A 14219-nucleotide genomic window follows, 5' to 3' on the forward strand; every position below is an offset into this window, starting at 1 on the left:
GCGGCTGCGTGGATCGGCCAGGATGCCTGCGGTAGGTGCGGTGCGGTCCAAGCGAAGCGGAGCCGCTGCTTCGGCGCTTCCGGCTGTCAGAACGGGTGCGACTCAAGCCGACTCGGCTGAGCACGGCCACGGCCTGCGCGGCCTCCACGGCGCGGAACGCCCGGCCCCACCGCCCTGCCGCAGACATTGATACTCTATCTCGCCGATGCTCGTCCTGGCAGAAGGCCGGAGTGGCGGAGGGAAGACGGAGAAGGAGGAGCGGGAGATGGATAGGCCGGCCGAGGTTTTGCCACTCCCTTTCCGGGCCCCGGGCCCCGGAACCCGGCAACCCAGAGACCGCCCCGCCGCGGGAACTGAGAGCGCGGACCAAGCAAGCCCGCCCGGGAAAAATGACTCCGTGGAAGCTGACGACCCCGACAGGCCGACAGGCCGACAGGCTGGCAGCGTGCACGGCGGCGGAGGGAAGGGAGGGGAGGGCGTGGGCGTCCGCGACATCCAAAAGTGGCCGAGATTATTTTAGTCCCTTTCGGCTTTCTGGTGAAGGCGGCGCCCTGGCGGCGGGCTGGCGGCGGCGGAGGGTTAACTGGGTTGCCCTTTCCTTTTATCGGAATATTGCACGCGCGACTTTGCCGGGGCGGGGCGGGGCGGGCCCGTCCGTCCTCGTGGAGGCGGTCATGGCCGTCGTCTTGCTGCTCATTCCGGTTATCAGCGTGGCGATACTGCGTTTAGCGATTCCTGGCACGCGGCCCGCTCCCCGAGCCGCTCCCTCGGGGTCACCGTCACCCACCACGTCAACCTGGGCCTTGCCGCGCCCCTGCGCGCCCTCCTCCTTCACACCTTCATCGCCACCCCCAGCATCCCAGCCCGCCCCAACCCGACCGCTGTTGACTCGCCGGTCCAGTCGTGTTGGTCCTGGGTACATTCATTTGCAGCCGGGCATAATTAACCGCACGGCGCCAAAGATTCGAGTTTCGCCCGTCGGGACTTCCTCGGGGGCGTGCGGGCTGGGCAGACGACGAGGACACGCCGCCCCGCCGCCCGGGGTCAAAGAATACCAAACAGCTCGTTGCAAAGGCCGCGCCGGGCCACGGCCGCGCCCCGCCGGTGCGGCCCAAAGTTTTTCATTTACTGCGTGCCGCCGCCCCTTAGTCCCTCGCCCGGCCCGGCCCGGCCGGGATACTCCGCAAGAGACAAGATTATTGAAAAGAGAAGGATTAGCCCGCGCCGTGCCGCGCGACGCCGGGCCGCGCCGTCCGCTCCGAGGCTCGTTCCGCCCGTCGCTCGGCTCGTCCGGCACGGCCGGCAGCGCGAGCGCGGGGCAATAAAAGGCGAGCGGATTCCTCGAGTGGGAAACAATCTGCAATGGAAAGGAGCAGGCAGCCTCGGCCCGCCCCGGTCGACGCGGCGCGTTGCTCACTCGCAGGCCGCCGTGGGCCGAGGCGCGAGCGGCGTGAGGCGGCACGGGTCTTCATTTCGCTCCGGACGCTCCTTATGGAGGCTGCCTGCAGGGCTGGCTGGAGACGCCGGAGGCTGGCTGGGGGCCGCACGATGTGCCGCGGCGCGGTAGCCGGCTGCGCGTTGCGCTGGTGGCGCTGGTGGCGCCGCGCGGATCGGATGCAAAGCCACTTTGGCGCCACGGCCCGGCCGCGGCCATGCATGGCGGCAGATTAAACCGACGGCATGCAATCTAGTGGTAATTACGCGTGGCCGGGCTGGCTGGCTGGCTGGCCGCGCTGATGAAATGAAAGAGTCATCGCCGGCGATAACGAATTCGCCACCTGCACCGCCACACCGCACCGCGCCACCGAGGCCGGCCGAGGCCGCGGCCGACAAATCGGATGAGCGCGGCGCGTAACCTTGTTCGCACTGCCCGATCCTCGTCGCCAGGCCTCTTTCGGGCCTCTGGCTGGACGCGCGAGGCATTCGCAGTTCAAAGCAGTGTCGTGCGCAGATGGGGGCCAGCAGTGTACCAGACAGCCGCCTGACTATCCTTGAAAGCAGTCAGAATGCGCGGCTTGACGCCCTCTTCAAAAATTTCTGGGCCCTGAATTGAAGCCTCAAGTTTGCCGGAGGTCGCTTTCGGAGAATTAGTGCGACGTAATACGGCGCTGCGGACAGAGCTGCACAGCTGGCGCGGGGAATTCAAACACAACAACAACAAGGCGGTGCCGCCCCGGCCGCCCCCAAGTCGGCGACTCATCAAGGCGACGACGCGCTTGGTATGCGCAGTGCCGGGCGGCAGGGCGGCGGCAGGGCGGCGGCAGGACGCAGGACGCAGTGCCGGACGCAAAGGGACTCGGCATACGTGACAAATTGGCGCCTCGCTGCTTGGCTGCCTGCCTGGCTGCCTGCCTGGCTGCCTGGCCTGCCTGCCTGCCTGGCTGCCGGACGCGTGACGCGCATCCGAAAGACAAAACAGACACTGATTCGAGACATTGTCCTGCTGGGCTGCCGGTTCGGCCCGGGCCGCGGGGCGTGGCGGGGCGCCCTTTTAAGGCTGCAGTTCGACAACAGTCGGCAGCTCACGGCCCCACGGCTCGCCGGACGGCCGCCCCCCGACCGCAGGGGGCCGCCGCAGGGCTCCAGGGCTACTGACAGCTTCGAGCTGCTTCGAGCCTCTCGAGCCCTTTGTCCGGGACTTCCAAGGCACTCCGGGCCGCTCCGGCTCCTTGGAGTTGACATAAGATAAACTCGGCCATCCCAAGCAGACCTTCGCCGCCTCCGCGACGACGACGCCGACGCGTCGCCCCAAAGGGTCGGCCCCTATCAGGCCTTGGCGCAGTGCTGTCCACTGCTGTCCACTGCTGTCCACTGCTGTCCACTGCTGTCCGGAGAAAATCCCCCAATCCGAGGGGCCGCTGCCGCGCTGCCGCGCTGCCGCGTTGCGGCGTTGCGGCACCGACCTCGGCCTCGCCTTTGACGCGATTCGCGATGCACGGCCAGCCCCACGCCCCCGAGCCCTCCTTCCGGAGCATCGGGGAACGAAAATCAAATCCTAATCTGGTGGCAGGCGGCGCAGCGGCGCAGCGCGATATATCTGGCCAGCCCGCCAAGACGGCCAAGACCAAGATAAAGGGACAAACTTGGAATGCGCATGTGCAAGGCGCCGAGCCGGGGCGAACCAAACTGCACCACATGTTGGAATAAAGGGGAAAAGCTTTAGCGGGGTCAGACGCCACCGTCCCGCCGTCCCCCCCCCCCGCCGCACACACACACACACACACACACACACACACACACACACACACACACACAACACACACACACACGTCCCACACAGACACACCGAGCTGGCGGAAAACTTGCCAGAAGACAAAGTCCGGCGAACGGCATGTGGCTCCGTCCGACCGAGCGACCGGTCGGGGGGTCATCGGGAAAGTGTGAAAAGTGAACGACCTCGACCCGACCGGAGCCTCCAGCCCGCAGCCCGGGGCGAGGCCGGCGGCGGCGGACTGGCTGGACCAGTCGGACATCACGCCCCGAGGGTTTACCAACACCAGAAAGAAGATAAGAAAATCGGGCGAAACCGACTCGAGGCTGTCGCCTGGCAGCGCGGCTGGCGGCGAGGCGAGCGCCCAATTGTGGTCCAGCCCGTAATGGTAATGGTAAAAGGCGGGCAGTCCCGGGGACGCGGCGGTCGGGCGGGGTGCCTACCCGCCTGTTCGCAGGCGCCCGCCGGCCGCGCCGCACAGGGGGGAGGCCAAAATTCTGGACGCGTTTCGAACCCCAAGAGTCACTAAATGGGACTCGAGCCGGACGTGTGACCCCACCAATGGATTGCTCTCCGAACGAGGAATCCGTTGGTGGGATCACACGTTCGGTTCGAGCCTTGCTTAGCGACTCTGGAGCTCAAAACGCGTCTAGGGTTTTGGCCGCCTCCACCGGTCACCGGTCTTCTGGCGCTCCGTGCCGCGCCGCCGCTGCAACTGCAGCCAGTTTGGGCGCGTCGCCCCGAGGAGGCGACTCATTACGCCCAGCGCGATAAAGATAAAGTCCCCGGGAAACAAGAGCTAGCGAGCGAGCGAGAACTGCAACGGAGAACGAAGCCGGGAACTGCCAACGCACAGACTGCTTGCATAAATTACCGCCCCGCGACGAGAAAAAGAAGAGCGGCGGTGATAAAATTAAGCGGGATGATTTTTCGCCGCCAGGAAACGCCTTTCTTCCTTCACGGCCTTCACGGCCGCCAGCCAGCACTTTTTGGCGCCACGCCGCGACGCACTGTTTGCGAACTGACGAGGCGTGGTTGGCACGCACACGCGGCACGCACGCACGCACGAACGCACGCGGCGACGCGTGTGTACCCCAGTTTCCAAGGTCATAATTCGCGGTGTCCCCACCCTTCATCTGTTATCGCCCCGATGCGTGATAGCGGTTTGGGGGGAGGGGGGGGGGCACCGGCACGGATCCGCGTGTTGCGCCCCCGCGGCCCCCGCCTTCCTTTACGCGGTTGCTGAAGTGTATGCAAATCGCCTGTGATGTAATAAGGGCGTGGAGGCGCCGGTCGTCTGCGGTTGGGGGGAGGGGAGAGGGGCGGGGGAATCAGAGGCTGGGAAGAGAGGGGGGGGGTGTCTGAAGCAGTAGCGGTACGTACTACCATTGTCTGCCTACGTGACTTTCTGATATTCCGCCGCCTTGGGCCTCTTCTGGGCTTATTGTCGCGCTGGGTGCCGCGCCACGCTCTGCCCGTGCTGTGCCCTGCCCTTGCCACGACACGCCCTGCCCCGCCGCAGAAAGTGCCCGCCATGCACGAAGGGGGCAGCGACCCTCGCGCGGGGCTGGCGGGGCTGGCCGAGTGGGGGGCAATAACCATCACGGCGTCTAAAATGTGTCGGCGCCACGACTCAGCGTCCGTCCGTCCGTCCGTCCGCCCTTCGGGCGGTGGTGCGTATAAGCAGCGGCTTCCTGATTGGACGGGCTGCTTACTCGCAGGACGAGTGCAAATAGCCGGGGGCGCCTTATGCCGAGGCGCTGTGGCGCCGTGGCCCGCAGGCTAGCAGCGCAAGGGGGGGGGGGGGAAGCGCCGCGCGGAAGCGATGCGGGGCGGCGGGTGTCAGCAGTTTCTCTCTCTCTCCCTCTCTCTGTCTCTTTTTCCCGCGCGTGTATGCGCAGGAAGGGGATATTATTCGCAACAAAGGATTTGGCCCGGCCCGGCGCCAATCCGGGGGCTTCCTTCATTCGAGCTCCGATCTCCAATTTCGGTGGTGCGTTTCAGCTTCCGGGTGCTCCGGCGTGCTCCGGCGTGCTTCGGCGTGCCCGGTGCCTGCTTTTGCTCTGCCCATTTCATTTCCAGCCTCCCTCTGGCCGGGGGCACGGCGCTGCTGGCGCTGCTGCTCACTCCGGGAATGTGATTGATATTGCGCTGCGAAACAGATGGATGAGATTTCGTTTGCTAACTGCAAATAACGAGCACTCCCCCGCGGCCCTATTCGCAGGGTACTCCGTATCTGATCTCGGCACAATGTAAACATCTGCAGGCAGCAGCCTCGCTGCCTGGCTGGCATGTGGGAGGGAGCGAGCGAGGCGGCCGGGCGGGCCTGTGCGCCCACGCCGAGGGCCAGGACCAGGACCCCGGGGGCACGACGGCAAACCAGCGGGGCAGGCAGGGCAGGCAGGGCAGGCCCCACCAGGTGTTGGAGTTCGCTCCCATTGAGATGCGGGCCGGGCCAGGCGGGGCCCTCGGCTAGGCCAGGCCGGAGAGGAAGGTTAAAGGACTCCGGGTTGACGCGGTGCGGCGCGGTGCAAGCAGCGGGCACGGGGTGACGGGCGTGGCGGGTCAGGGTCGGCCACAAAGGGTGCGAGGGAACGGGAAGAGACAGGCAGGCCCCGCCGCCCCGCGCCGCCCGGGCGAGGCCCCGAACTTGTGGGGGTGCTCGCGGAATGGCAAGCAGGCGTGCAGGCGTGCGCCTGGACATGTCCGCGCCAAAACCGAAAACACATTCCGACGTCAGTCAAATCGAGCAGACTCATTTCGAGAGTCAGTCTGCAGACGCGGCGGCCTTCGACACTCGCTCCTCGAGACTCGGAGTGGAGGCAGGCCGAGTGAGACGCAGTGAGACGGGCAGGGCATGCCGGGAATAAAACGGGGGCTTTGCTTTCGGGAAGACCTTGTCGGCGTGGCAAGCGGCGGCAAGCGGCGGCGAGGTGGAGGCCGCTGTTAGACACACCTCCGCGCCAGGCCCGAGGCAGGCCGAGGCAGCCCCAGTCACTCCCCTCACGTCGCCTTGCTCCGGGACTCCAGAGTTTGTCTTCCGCCCGTTTGGAACGCCTCCGCCCCGCGCCGCCCCGCCCCGCCCCGCGCCGTAGTTCGGCGGGCTGCACTTACACCTGTCGCAACGCCCGGGGAAGTGTCAAGGCCGGGGCTGGCCGGGGCTGGCCGGGCCGGGCTGGACGTGGCGGGGTGAAGGGCGACCCAGCGACCCAGCGGCGGACCGTGGACCCACTCAAACGCCCCGCCCAAGAAGTAGAGGTCGATTCGCTGGAGTGAGCGAAATGAGAAAAAAAAACACGACCCCGCCTTTACAGTTCCAGCAACACAAAAAACAAAAATAAAATCCTTTTTATTGAAGTATGAGAAATTGGTGGTCCGCACGTCCCGGACGTCCCGGGCCGCGCGCGCCTCCCTGGGGACCCCGGCAGCACGCAGGACCGCGCAGGACGCAGGGATGGCCTCGACCGGACCGGACCGACCCAGCGAGCACCGCACCATTTTACAGCAAGCAAACCTCACGTGTTTTTTTTTCTCTCTCCTTTTCACGTCGTTTGCTCTCTTTTTTGTCTGAATGCTCCATTATCCAGGCTAGGCGCCGCAAGGTTGACTCGAACCGCGCGGCCAGGGCATGAATACGAGGCATGATGGGCCGGAAATGAGATTGTGTGTGGAGGCGTGGGCGCGGCACGGCACGGCACGGCACGGCGCGGCACGGCACAGCACGGCGTGGCACGGCGCATCACGTCCACTGGGAAAGGAGGGCGACACGCGGGCACGGCGATAAGCACGGAGTGGAGGAGGACACGGGGTACAACGCCGCCGCCAGGACGCCGCGCTTGTCGGCCTCTTTTACGGTGTCGTGAAGGAAGGAGACTGCTCGCCGCTTGCACGGCTGGCTGCCCGCCGCCGCGAAGATAGCATGCGTGCAGCTAATTCTTCACGCAGCTTTTTTTTTATCTTTCAGTGTAGGCTGTGTAAAGGACGGGAGCATTTTGCCGGCTGGCTGGCTGCTGGCTGGCGGCTCCAGGGCAGGTGCGGCCGGGCAGGGGAGTCGGGGGAAAGGGGGGGGGGGGTAGAGGCGAGGTAGGGGGCGGGAGGGGCGAGGCAGGGGAGAGTTAGAGGGGAGGCGCGACACCACAAATACTGCCGTCAGCGGCGTTTTGTGCGTGGCGAGGCTTAAACATTACTTGTCGCACAGATAAGACAGTATTTCTTTTTCTGCCGCCGCTTTCTCCCTGTCAGTGGCTCTTTTCCCTCTGTTTCTGTCCCGCGTCACCGTGCTGGTCTTGACAGCGCTCAGTGAAACTTTCTGTTTGGTTTTTAAGGACAGGTTTTAAAAAGTGCGGGATTCTGTTTACTCGCGCGGCGTTCTTAATTCGACTCCGCTTTTTCCCCGTCGCGGGCTTTGCCGCTTTGGCCGCGGTCCGAGCTATCTCCGTCCGAAATCGAGGCGACCTTAAGGACTCGGGCGCACGCAAGGCGACAAGTAAGGCGGCACGTATCGACCTCCACTAGCGCCACCGGCACTGGCCAGCCCATTGGGCCAGCCCATCGGGCCAGCCCACACGGAGACACGGAGACACACTGGGCGCGCTCCTTCCGAGCAGGTCGGTCGGCCCCTTTCGCCTCTGGTAATGATTTTTCCCTCATGGAAAGCAGCCTTGGATCGAAAAGGACGGCGAGCATCAACAACAAGCGGAGTGCCGGAACCGGGCTAATTGACTCCCCCCACCCCGACAAAGGCCGTCTCCCTCGCGCCCCAGCGCAACGCTCCCGCAGAGCCCCACGAGTGCGAGAGAGAGGACGACGCTGTTCGGAGCGGTCCTGCTCGAGGTCCTGCTGCACGGCGGTGGCGACTCGCGCGGGGCGGTCCGGCTCCTCTGGAGTTGGCGCCTTGCCGGTCTTGGTGGCCGTGCCCCACTCGGAATGCACGCCGCCATCCCGACCGCCATCCCGGCCGCCCCGCCGTCGCGGCGTGCAGGACCGGCACACTACACTACAAATAATTAATTTAAATGACGCGCCTGAGCGTGCGGCCGGCAGCGCGCGTGGCCTCCAAGCCGGCACTGCCCGACCCCGGGTTCGAATACTAGCAGGGGACAATGGCGGCACTGCGCGGGCTGCGGGGGGGAGGCAGCAACAACAGCCCGATTGGCATTCAATACCTAACGCGCGTCCCCTGAATAAAACATGTGTCGAGCACCACCGGCGCGCTGATGGTTTTCACCCGCTCGTAAAAGCCTTTACAAGTCATCCCTCGCAGGTAGACCGGCCGGCCGGGCCCGGGGCAGGCAGGCGGCATGGCATGGCTGGCGCGCGGGGGCGGCCGGGGCCGTGTTAACAACACACGGCCACTCTACAGCTTTCCCGCCACGCCGCGCCACGCCGAGCCACGCCAGCCGAGCCACGCCACGGGCCGTGCGCGCTTGAGTGGGCAACCTGATAGCTGCTTGTCTCAAGGCTGGCCGCAGGCCGCACAGCCTGGGGAAGGGAGAGAGAAAAAACCACGCCAAAACAACGGCAACGAAAAAAAAAGACCATCCACGAATCACAAACAGAACCTAAGGGCCAACATCGAAAAACACCCCTACATAAAATTGAAAATGGGGAAAAAAATTAAGTAAAAATGTACACTGCTGTGGGAGTGCGCCGTTGTTCGCGTTCCGCGGAAACGGCGTCGTTTCCCCGCCGTGGACTTCCCTCCGGCGCTAAAAGTTGGTCCGCGGGAGATCCGGGACGCACCCCGGCCGCCTTAGGCCTCGCCGCGCCTGGCCAGGTTCTTCCTGTCTGAGTCCGGAGCCTAGAGCCTGGGCCTGGAGCCGCTGGAGAAAGAAATACTGCATCTCGGCCGCGCCGCCGCCGCGGTATGTGCGATCCGTTTCCGTTCCGGGCGGGCTTTACAACGGCCTCACTTGGCGGGGTATTTATGGTGGGCCCGGGCGGACGGACGGACGGACGGACAGACAGTCAGGCAGACAGACAGACAGTCAGACAGTCAGACAGACAGTCAGACAGGCAGTCAGACAGACAGTCAGACAGACAGTCAGACAGACAGACAGACAGACAGACAGACAGACAGACAGACAGACAGACAGAGTCCCAGGCTGGCCAACAGCGCGGCGCCGTGTTAGTTGAGTGGATGCTGAGGCGGCACGGCGGCGCGGCCGATGGCTTTAATACCCCACACCGTAAAGCCCCTGTATCGGCGATCGGGCAGGGCGCCGCGCCATCGCCGCTCCATCGCCATTCCGTCCAGGTACCGCCACTGCCGGGGCGGCAAATTTGAATCACGCGCCGAATTGCGCGTTTGCCCCGCTTGCCCCGCATCCATGTTTTACGACGGCGACATTTTGCGCGCCGCTTCAAATAGTCTTTAATAAAAGGGAGAAAAGCAAACTGGTGCCCGGGGAATGGACAGCCTCTCCGTTCGAACGGCCGGCCGACCTTCCTTTTTTTTCCCTCCCTCGCGCGCAATAACGTCGCGCAGCTGTTTTCATATCGGCGCCGCCGTCGGCTGCCTTTGGCCGCCTTTGGCCGAGCGCGCGCGCGATTCAAAGCGTTTTAATTTAAATGCGGAGCGCCAATTCGACAAAAACAAGTCAATTTGGGAGCGGCAATCACGGACAGCAGTGTGCCGCCTGCAATACGGTCAACAGCAATATGGATCCGTTTGCACGGATCGGGCCGGACGGACGGACCGGCGGGAAACAGCCGCCAACGTTTGAACAGCTACCTGGAAACTGGAGGAAATGAGAATCGGGTCCAAACAAAATCACAAAACCCGGCTGCGCCCCGGCAAGGTCAAGTCCACGTTGTTTCAGATGGGGTGGTGGAGAAACACCAACAAAGACGAAGACTGCGGCGCCGCGGTTTGAAAACCGTTGCGTGCGCTCGCCAGCCGCGGTAGGTTCTGCGAGCACCGTCACGACGACCTTGGCCACCGCGGGGCCGAGTGGAGCGGAGCGCGCGGCGCCAAACGAGTGTGTACTCACTGGTTGAGCTTGCGGATGGTCTGCTTGAGCACGGAGAAGTCGGGCCGCTCTGCCGGGTCCTCGGCCCAGCAGCGCCGCATCAGGTTCATGACCTCGTCTTCGCACGACAGCTGGTCCACGCCGGGCCGCAGCGGCATGCGCCCGCCCTCCTTCACGGACTGCACGATGTCTGCAAACAGAACAGGCTGATTAGACCACCGCGTCTCGTTTGGGGGTCTTTTAACAGTGCTCGCACAGACGGCTCGGTTAGGTTGGGCACACGGTTACATGCAGCGCCCCACAGTGGGCCAGAAGATCGGTGAAGGCGGTCAAAATTCCGGACAAGTTTTGAGCTCCGGAGTCGCTAAATGGGACTCGAACCAAACGTTTGACCCCAACAATGGATTCCTCTCCGAACGAGGAATCCATCGGTGGGGTCACAAGTTCGGTTCGAGTCCTATTAGCGACTCTGGGGCTCAAACCGCGCCTAGAGTTTCGACTGTCTCCGCCGGTCTTGTGGCCCCACTGTGCACTGGCTAGGGCAAACCAGCCGGGGGCCGTGGAGCTGCATGGCAGGGCGTCGAGTACAGCGCGCTGGTGGAGGGCCTGCTTAAAAGCACTGTCTGCGGGGACACACTCCCCGCGGGCATGTAGCGGGGCAGCACGGGGTGCAGCACAGGCATGCCCGGCCATGCCCCGCAGGTAGGTCGGCAGGTCCTGGTAAGAGGCGAGTCCACTCCAGGCTCGGCCCCCGCAAACTGAGTCCGCCGAGAAGATGAAGCAGCACAACCTTCTTCCCTTTTTTCACATTTCCGGCCGAGATTGAAATCGAAATTCCACGACATTATTGGAAAGTAAAGGCCGGCAAAGAGCGGCGCAGCGCAGGCAGCCTGCCCCCGGCCCGGCCCGGCCCGGCCTGGCCTCGATCCGCTCTCATCACATCAGCACCCGCCCGGAGGGGCTCGGGGAGAAGATGTAATAAGGCGTGCAGTGCGGCGGGGCGGGGTGGGGCGGGGCGGGGCGGGGCGGGGCGCACTTGCACAAAAGGACTGCCACGCCCGTTTCCGACCGTAATGACCAATTCGCTGGTCAGAAAGGAGCTCGCCTTTTTGATTCGCTCTGCAAAACGGCTTTCTTCACCGCGTGCGGGTTGGGGGGGGGGGGGGGGTCGGGCCGGGCGGACAGGCAGGCAGCAGGCCGACAGACGGACGGATGGCACACAGACAGACGAAAGGCACACAGACAGACAGACAGACCAGATTAGGTCTGCGAATCATTAAGGCTGCCCTTCTGTCGCCAAACTGCGTGCGCTAATTCACTTCATTATCCAGCCATGACGTCAGCACGTGAGTGCGCCCGCGTGGTGTGTGTGTGTGTGTTAGTGTGTGAACACTCATGAGTACTTAGTGCGCAATCAGGAAGGTCCAGCCTGATTTTCTAGTTCGACTAAATGGGTCACGGCTGAAAAGGGGGCCGTTTTAAAGGCCGCGGCGACTTCGCACGGCGCCCCGGCCCTGCCCCGCCCCGCCGCGGGCGGTGGAGCGACCAAACTTTGGTTTCCCATCGCATGGCTGAGTTGGCTTGTTGGCTTCCGCCTAATATATATCCAGGCAGCTCAGCGCAGCTCAGCCACCCGAACTCGAATTGAAGCCCTAAGGGGAGGCTGCTCCTTCGAGGCCCCCGCCGAGCCCCGGAAGGCGAGGCTGAGGCTGGCTGCATGCGAGGGCGGCGCGGCCTGGCGCGGCCGGAGTGGCCTAGGCCAGGACCAGGCCCGCACAATGGGTGTATTGTAATAAGCCACGCCGGGCCCGGGCAGGCGGGCCGCGCCGAGCCAAATTGCTATTTCTCGAGAGTAACTGCCTGATTTGTGGGGCCGCAGAGTCAATGCGGGACCGAATATTACGCCCAAAGTCACGGTCAAAGGGCGAGGGCAAGGGCGAGAGGCAGAGGCCGCGCCAAGTTCTCCTCCGAGCCGCGGAAACGTGGATCAACTCCCCGAGGCCGATTTACTCTCTTCGGCCCGACACTGGAAAATGAAGTAGGCGTAGGGTGCACCGGCAGGTTGCTCTTTTTGTCGTCTGCTTGGCAGGCTTGCGTTAAGAAAGTAGGAATGGCAAAAATAGGACTCTAATTAGCGACCATCCTGCCCCACGACACCACAGACGCATCAGAGTGTGCATTCCACGTTACAACCTTTTGTACAGCATGCCAGTCAAGTAGATGAAAGACAAAAATTAGCGAAATACTTCAGGTTGGTTCTATGTAAAGAGTCAACCACGTTCTCTCTTCCGTTCGACCACGCATACTTCAGTTTGACGAGAAGGCCCGTACTAGCACAGCGAAATGCGGGCTCGGCCTGTCCCGCCGAGTTCCCTTCGCCGAGCTGCAGGCCAGGCTGCAGGCCAGGCTGCAGGCCAGGCTGCAGGCCAGGCTGCAGGCCAGGCTGCAGGCCAGGCTGCAGGCCAGGCTGCAGGCCAGGCTGCAGGCCAGGCTGCAGGCCAGGCTGCAGGCCAGGCTGCAGGCCAGGCTGCAGGCCAGGCTGCAGGCCAGGCTGCAGGCCAGGCTGCAGGCCAGGCTGCAGGCCAGGCTGCAGGCCAGGCTGCAGGCGCTGCAGGCCAGGCTGCAGGCCACGGCTGCAGGCCAGGCCAGGCTGCAGGCCAGGCTGCAGGCCAGGCTGCAGGCCAGGCTGCAGGCCAGGCTGCAGGCCAGTCGTCGGGCTGCCCGTTCGGCGGCCAATGGATCGGGGGACGGACGGACGGGACGGCATCGCTCGCTGCCGAACGGGCCGAACGGGCCGAACGTCGACGATAGCATCGCATCTTTGTCAGGGCCGCTGAGAGAGACGAATGGGGCTGCCTCACCCCCACCACCGCAAAACACCGTAGAGGGTGGGGCGGGGCGTGGCGGGGCGTGGCGGGCAAGGTAGCGGGCCCGCCTCGCTCGAGATCAACCCGGCCGTCAGCGGGTCACAAAGTGCGGGTAATAAATGACCGCGTATTGTTCCATTCGGAATCCATTACCGCCACATCAAATAATGCGATTCGGCGCCGAGGCCGAGCCGAGGCCGAGCCGAGGCCCTGGCCGTGGTCGTGACGGAGGCCTGTCCGCCAGAGGCGTGCCAGAGGCGTGCCGAGGCCGTGGACGCGGCGCGGCATCATCAGCGGGACAAAAACGGCCACCCATTACGGCGCCAAAAAGGAAGCAAGGTTATTGCGCGCCGCTTTTTGGGACAATTAGAGAGCCGCGGTGTGTCGTCGCTCTGTCTCTCTCGCACCACTGCGGGGCGCACAGTGAGCGCGAGTGCGACAGAGAAAGGGCGGCGGCCGTACCGTGTTGCAGCGCTGAGGCAGAGCAGCAGGCACAGCAGCAGGCAGAGCGCCGCGCCGGGTAGGCCGTCCCGCGGGCCAGCGGCGCGGGAGGGCTGCCTACCCGGCGATCCGCGGGCGCTCCGGCCACCGCAACGAGCACGAGCGCTGCGCCGCGCAAAACCCAGGGCGTGTTTCCAGTGGAGGCACAAGGCGACCCCATTGGATGGGGCGACGGGGGCTCCTAGTGGGTCATGACCCCGCCAGTTACTGTCCGGGCCCTGACCTTCAGACGGCACGACTTGAACTAAGTTTAGAACCGCCGCCCCGCGGCCCCGTGGCCCGATCAATCAGGTTTACTGACCCGACTTGCTTTCGGCCGCGTGACCGCGCACAGTGGGCCAGAAGACCGATGGAGGCGGCCAAAACTCCACACGCGTTTTGAGCTCCACAGTCGCTAAAAAGGACTCGAACCGCACCTATGGGTTCCTCGTTCGGAGAGCCATCCAATGGTGGAGTCACACGTTCGGTTCGAGTCCCATTCAGCAACTGTGTAGATCAAAACGCGTCTGGAGTTTTGGCCGCCTCTACCAGTGTTCTGGCCCGCAGTGCCGCGCCGCGCAGCGCCGAATATCCCCGCATCATCCTCCCTTTTTTCCACCACCAGTCGCATCGCTTTGCAGGCGCGGCGCGAGGACCTGAGAACGGCGGAGGCGGACAAGAAGAAAAGGA

The 14219-nt window shown here is 64.2% G+C and overlaps 1 protein-coding gene across 1 annotated transcript in view; it reads right to left on the reverse strand.

The window, feature by feature from the left end:
* Nucleotides 1–14219, reverse strand: part of LOC117641188 (atrial natriuretic peptide receptor 1) — a 91744-nt gene that overhangs the window by 13855 nt on the left and 63670 nt on the right. Inside the window, 1 exon segment of the mRNA XM_034378333.1 lies at nucleotides 10204–10372. Within this exon segment, the coding sequence (XP_034234224.1) occupies nucleotides 10204–10372 (169 nt within the window).

Source organism: Thrips palmi, unplaced genomic scaffold (assembly GCF_012932325.1).
Source record: "Thrips palmi isolate BJ-2018 unplaced genomic scaffold, TpBJ-2018v1 HiC_scaffold_15, whole genome shotgun sequence".
Lineage (NCBI taxonomy): Eukaryota > Metazoa > Arthropoda > Insecta > Thysanoptera > Thripidae > Thrips > Thrips palmi.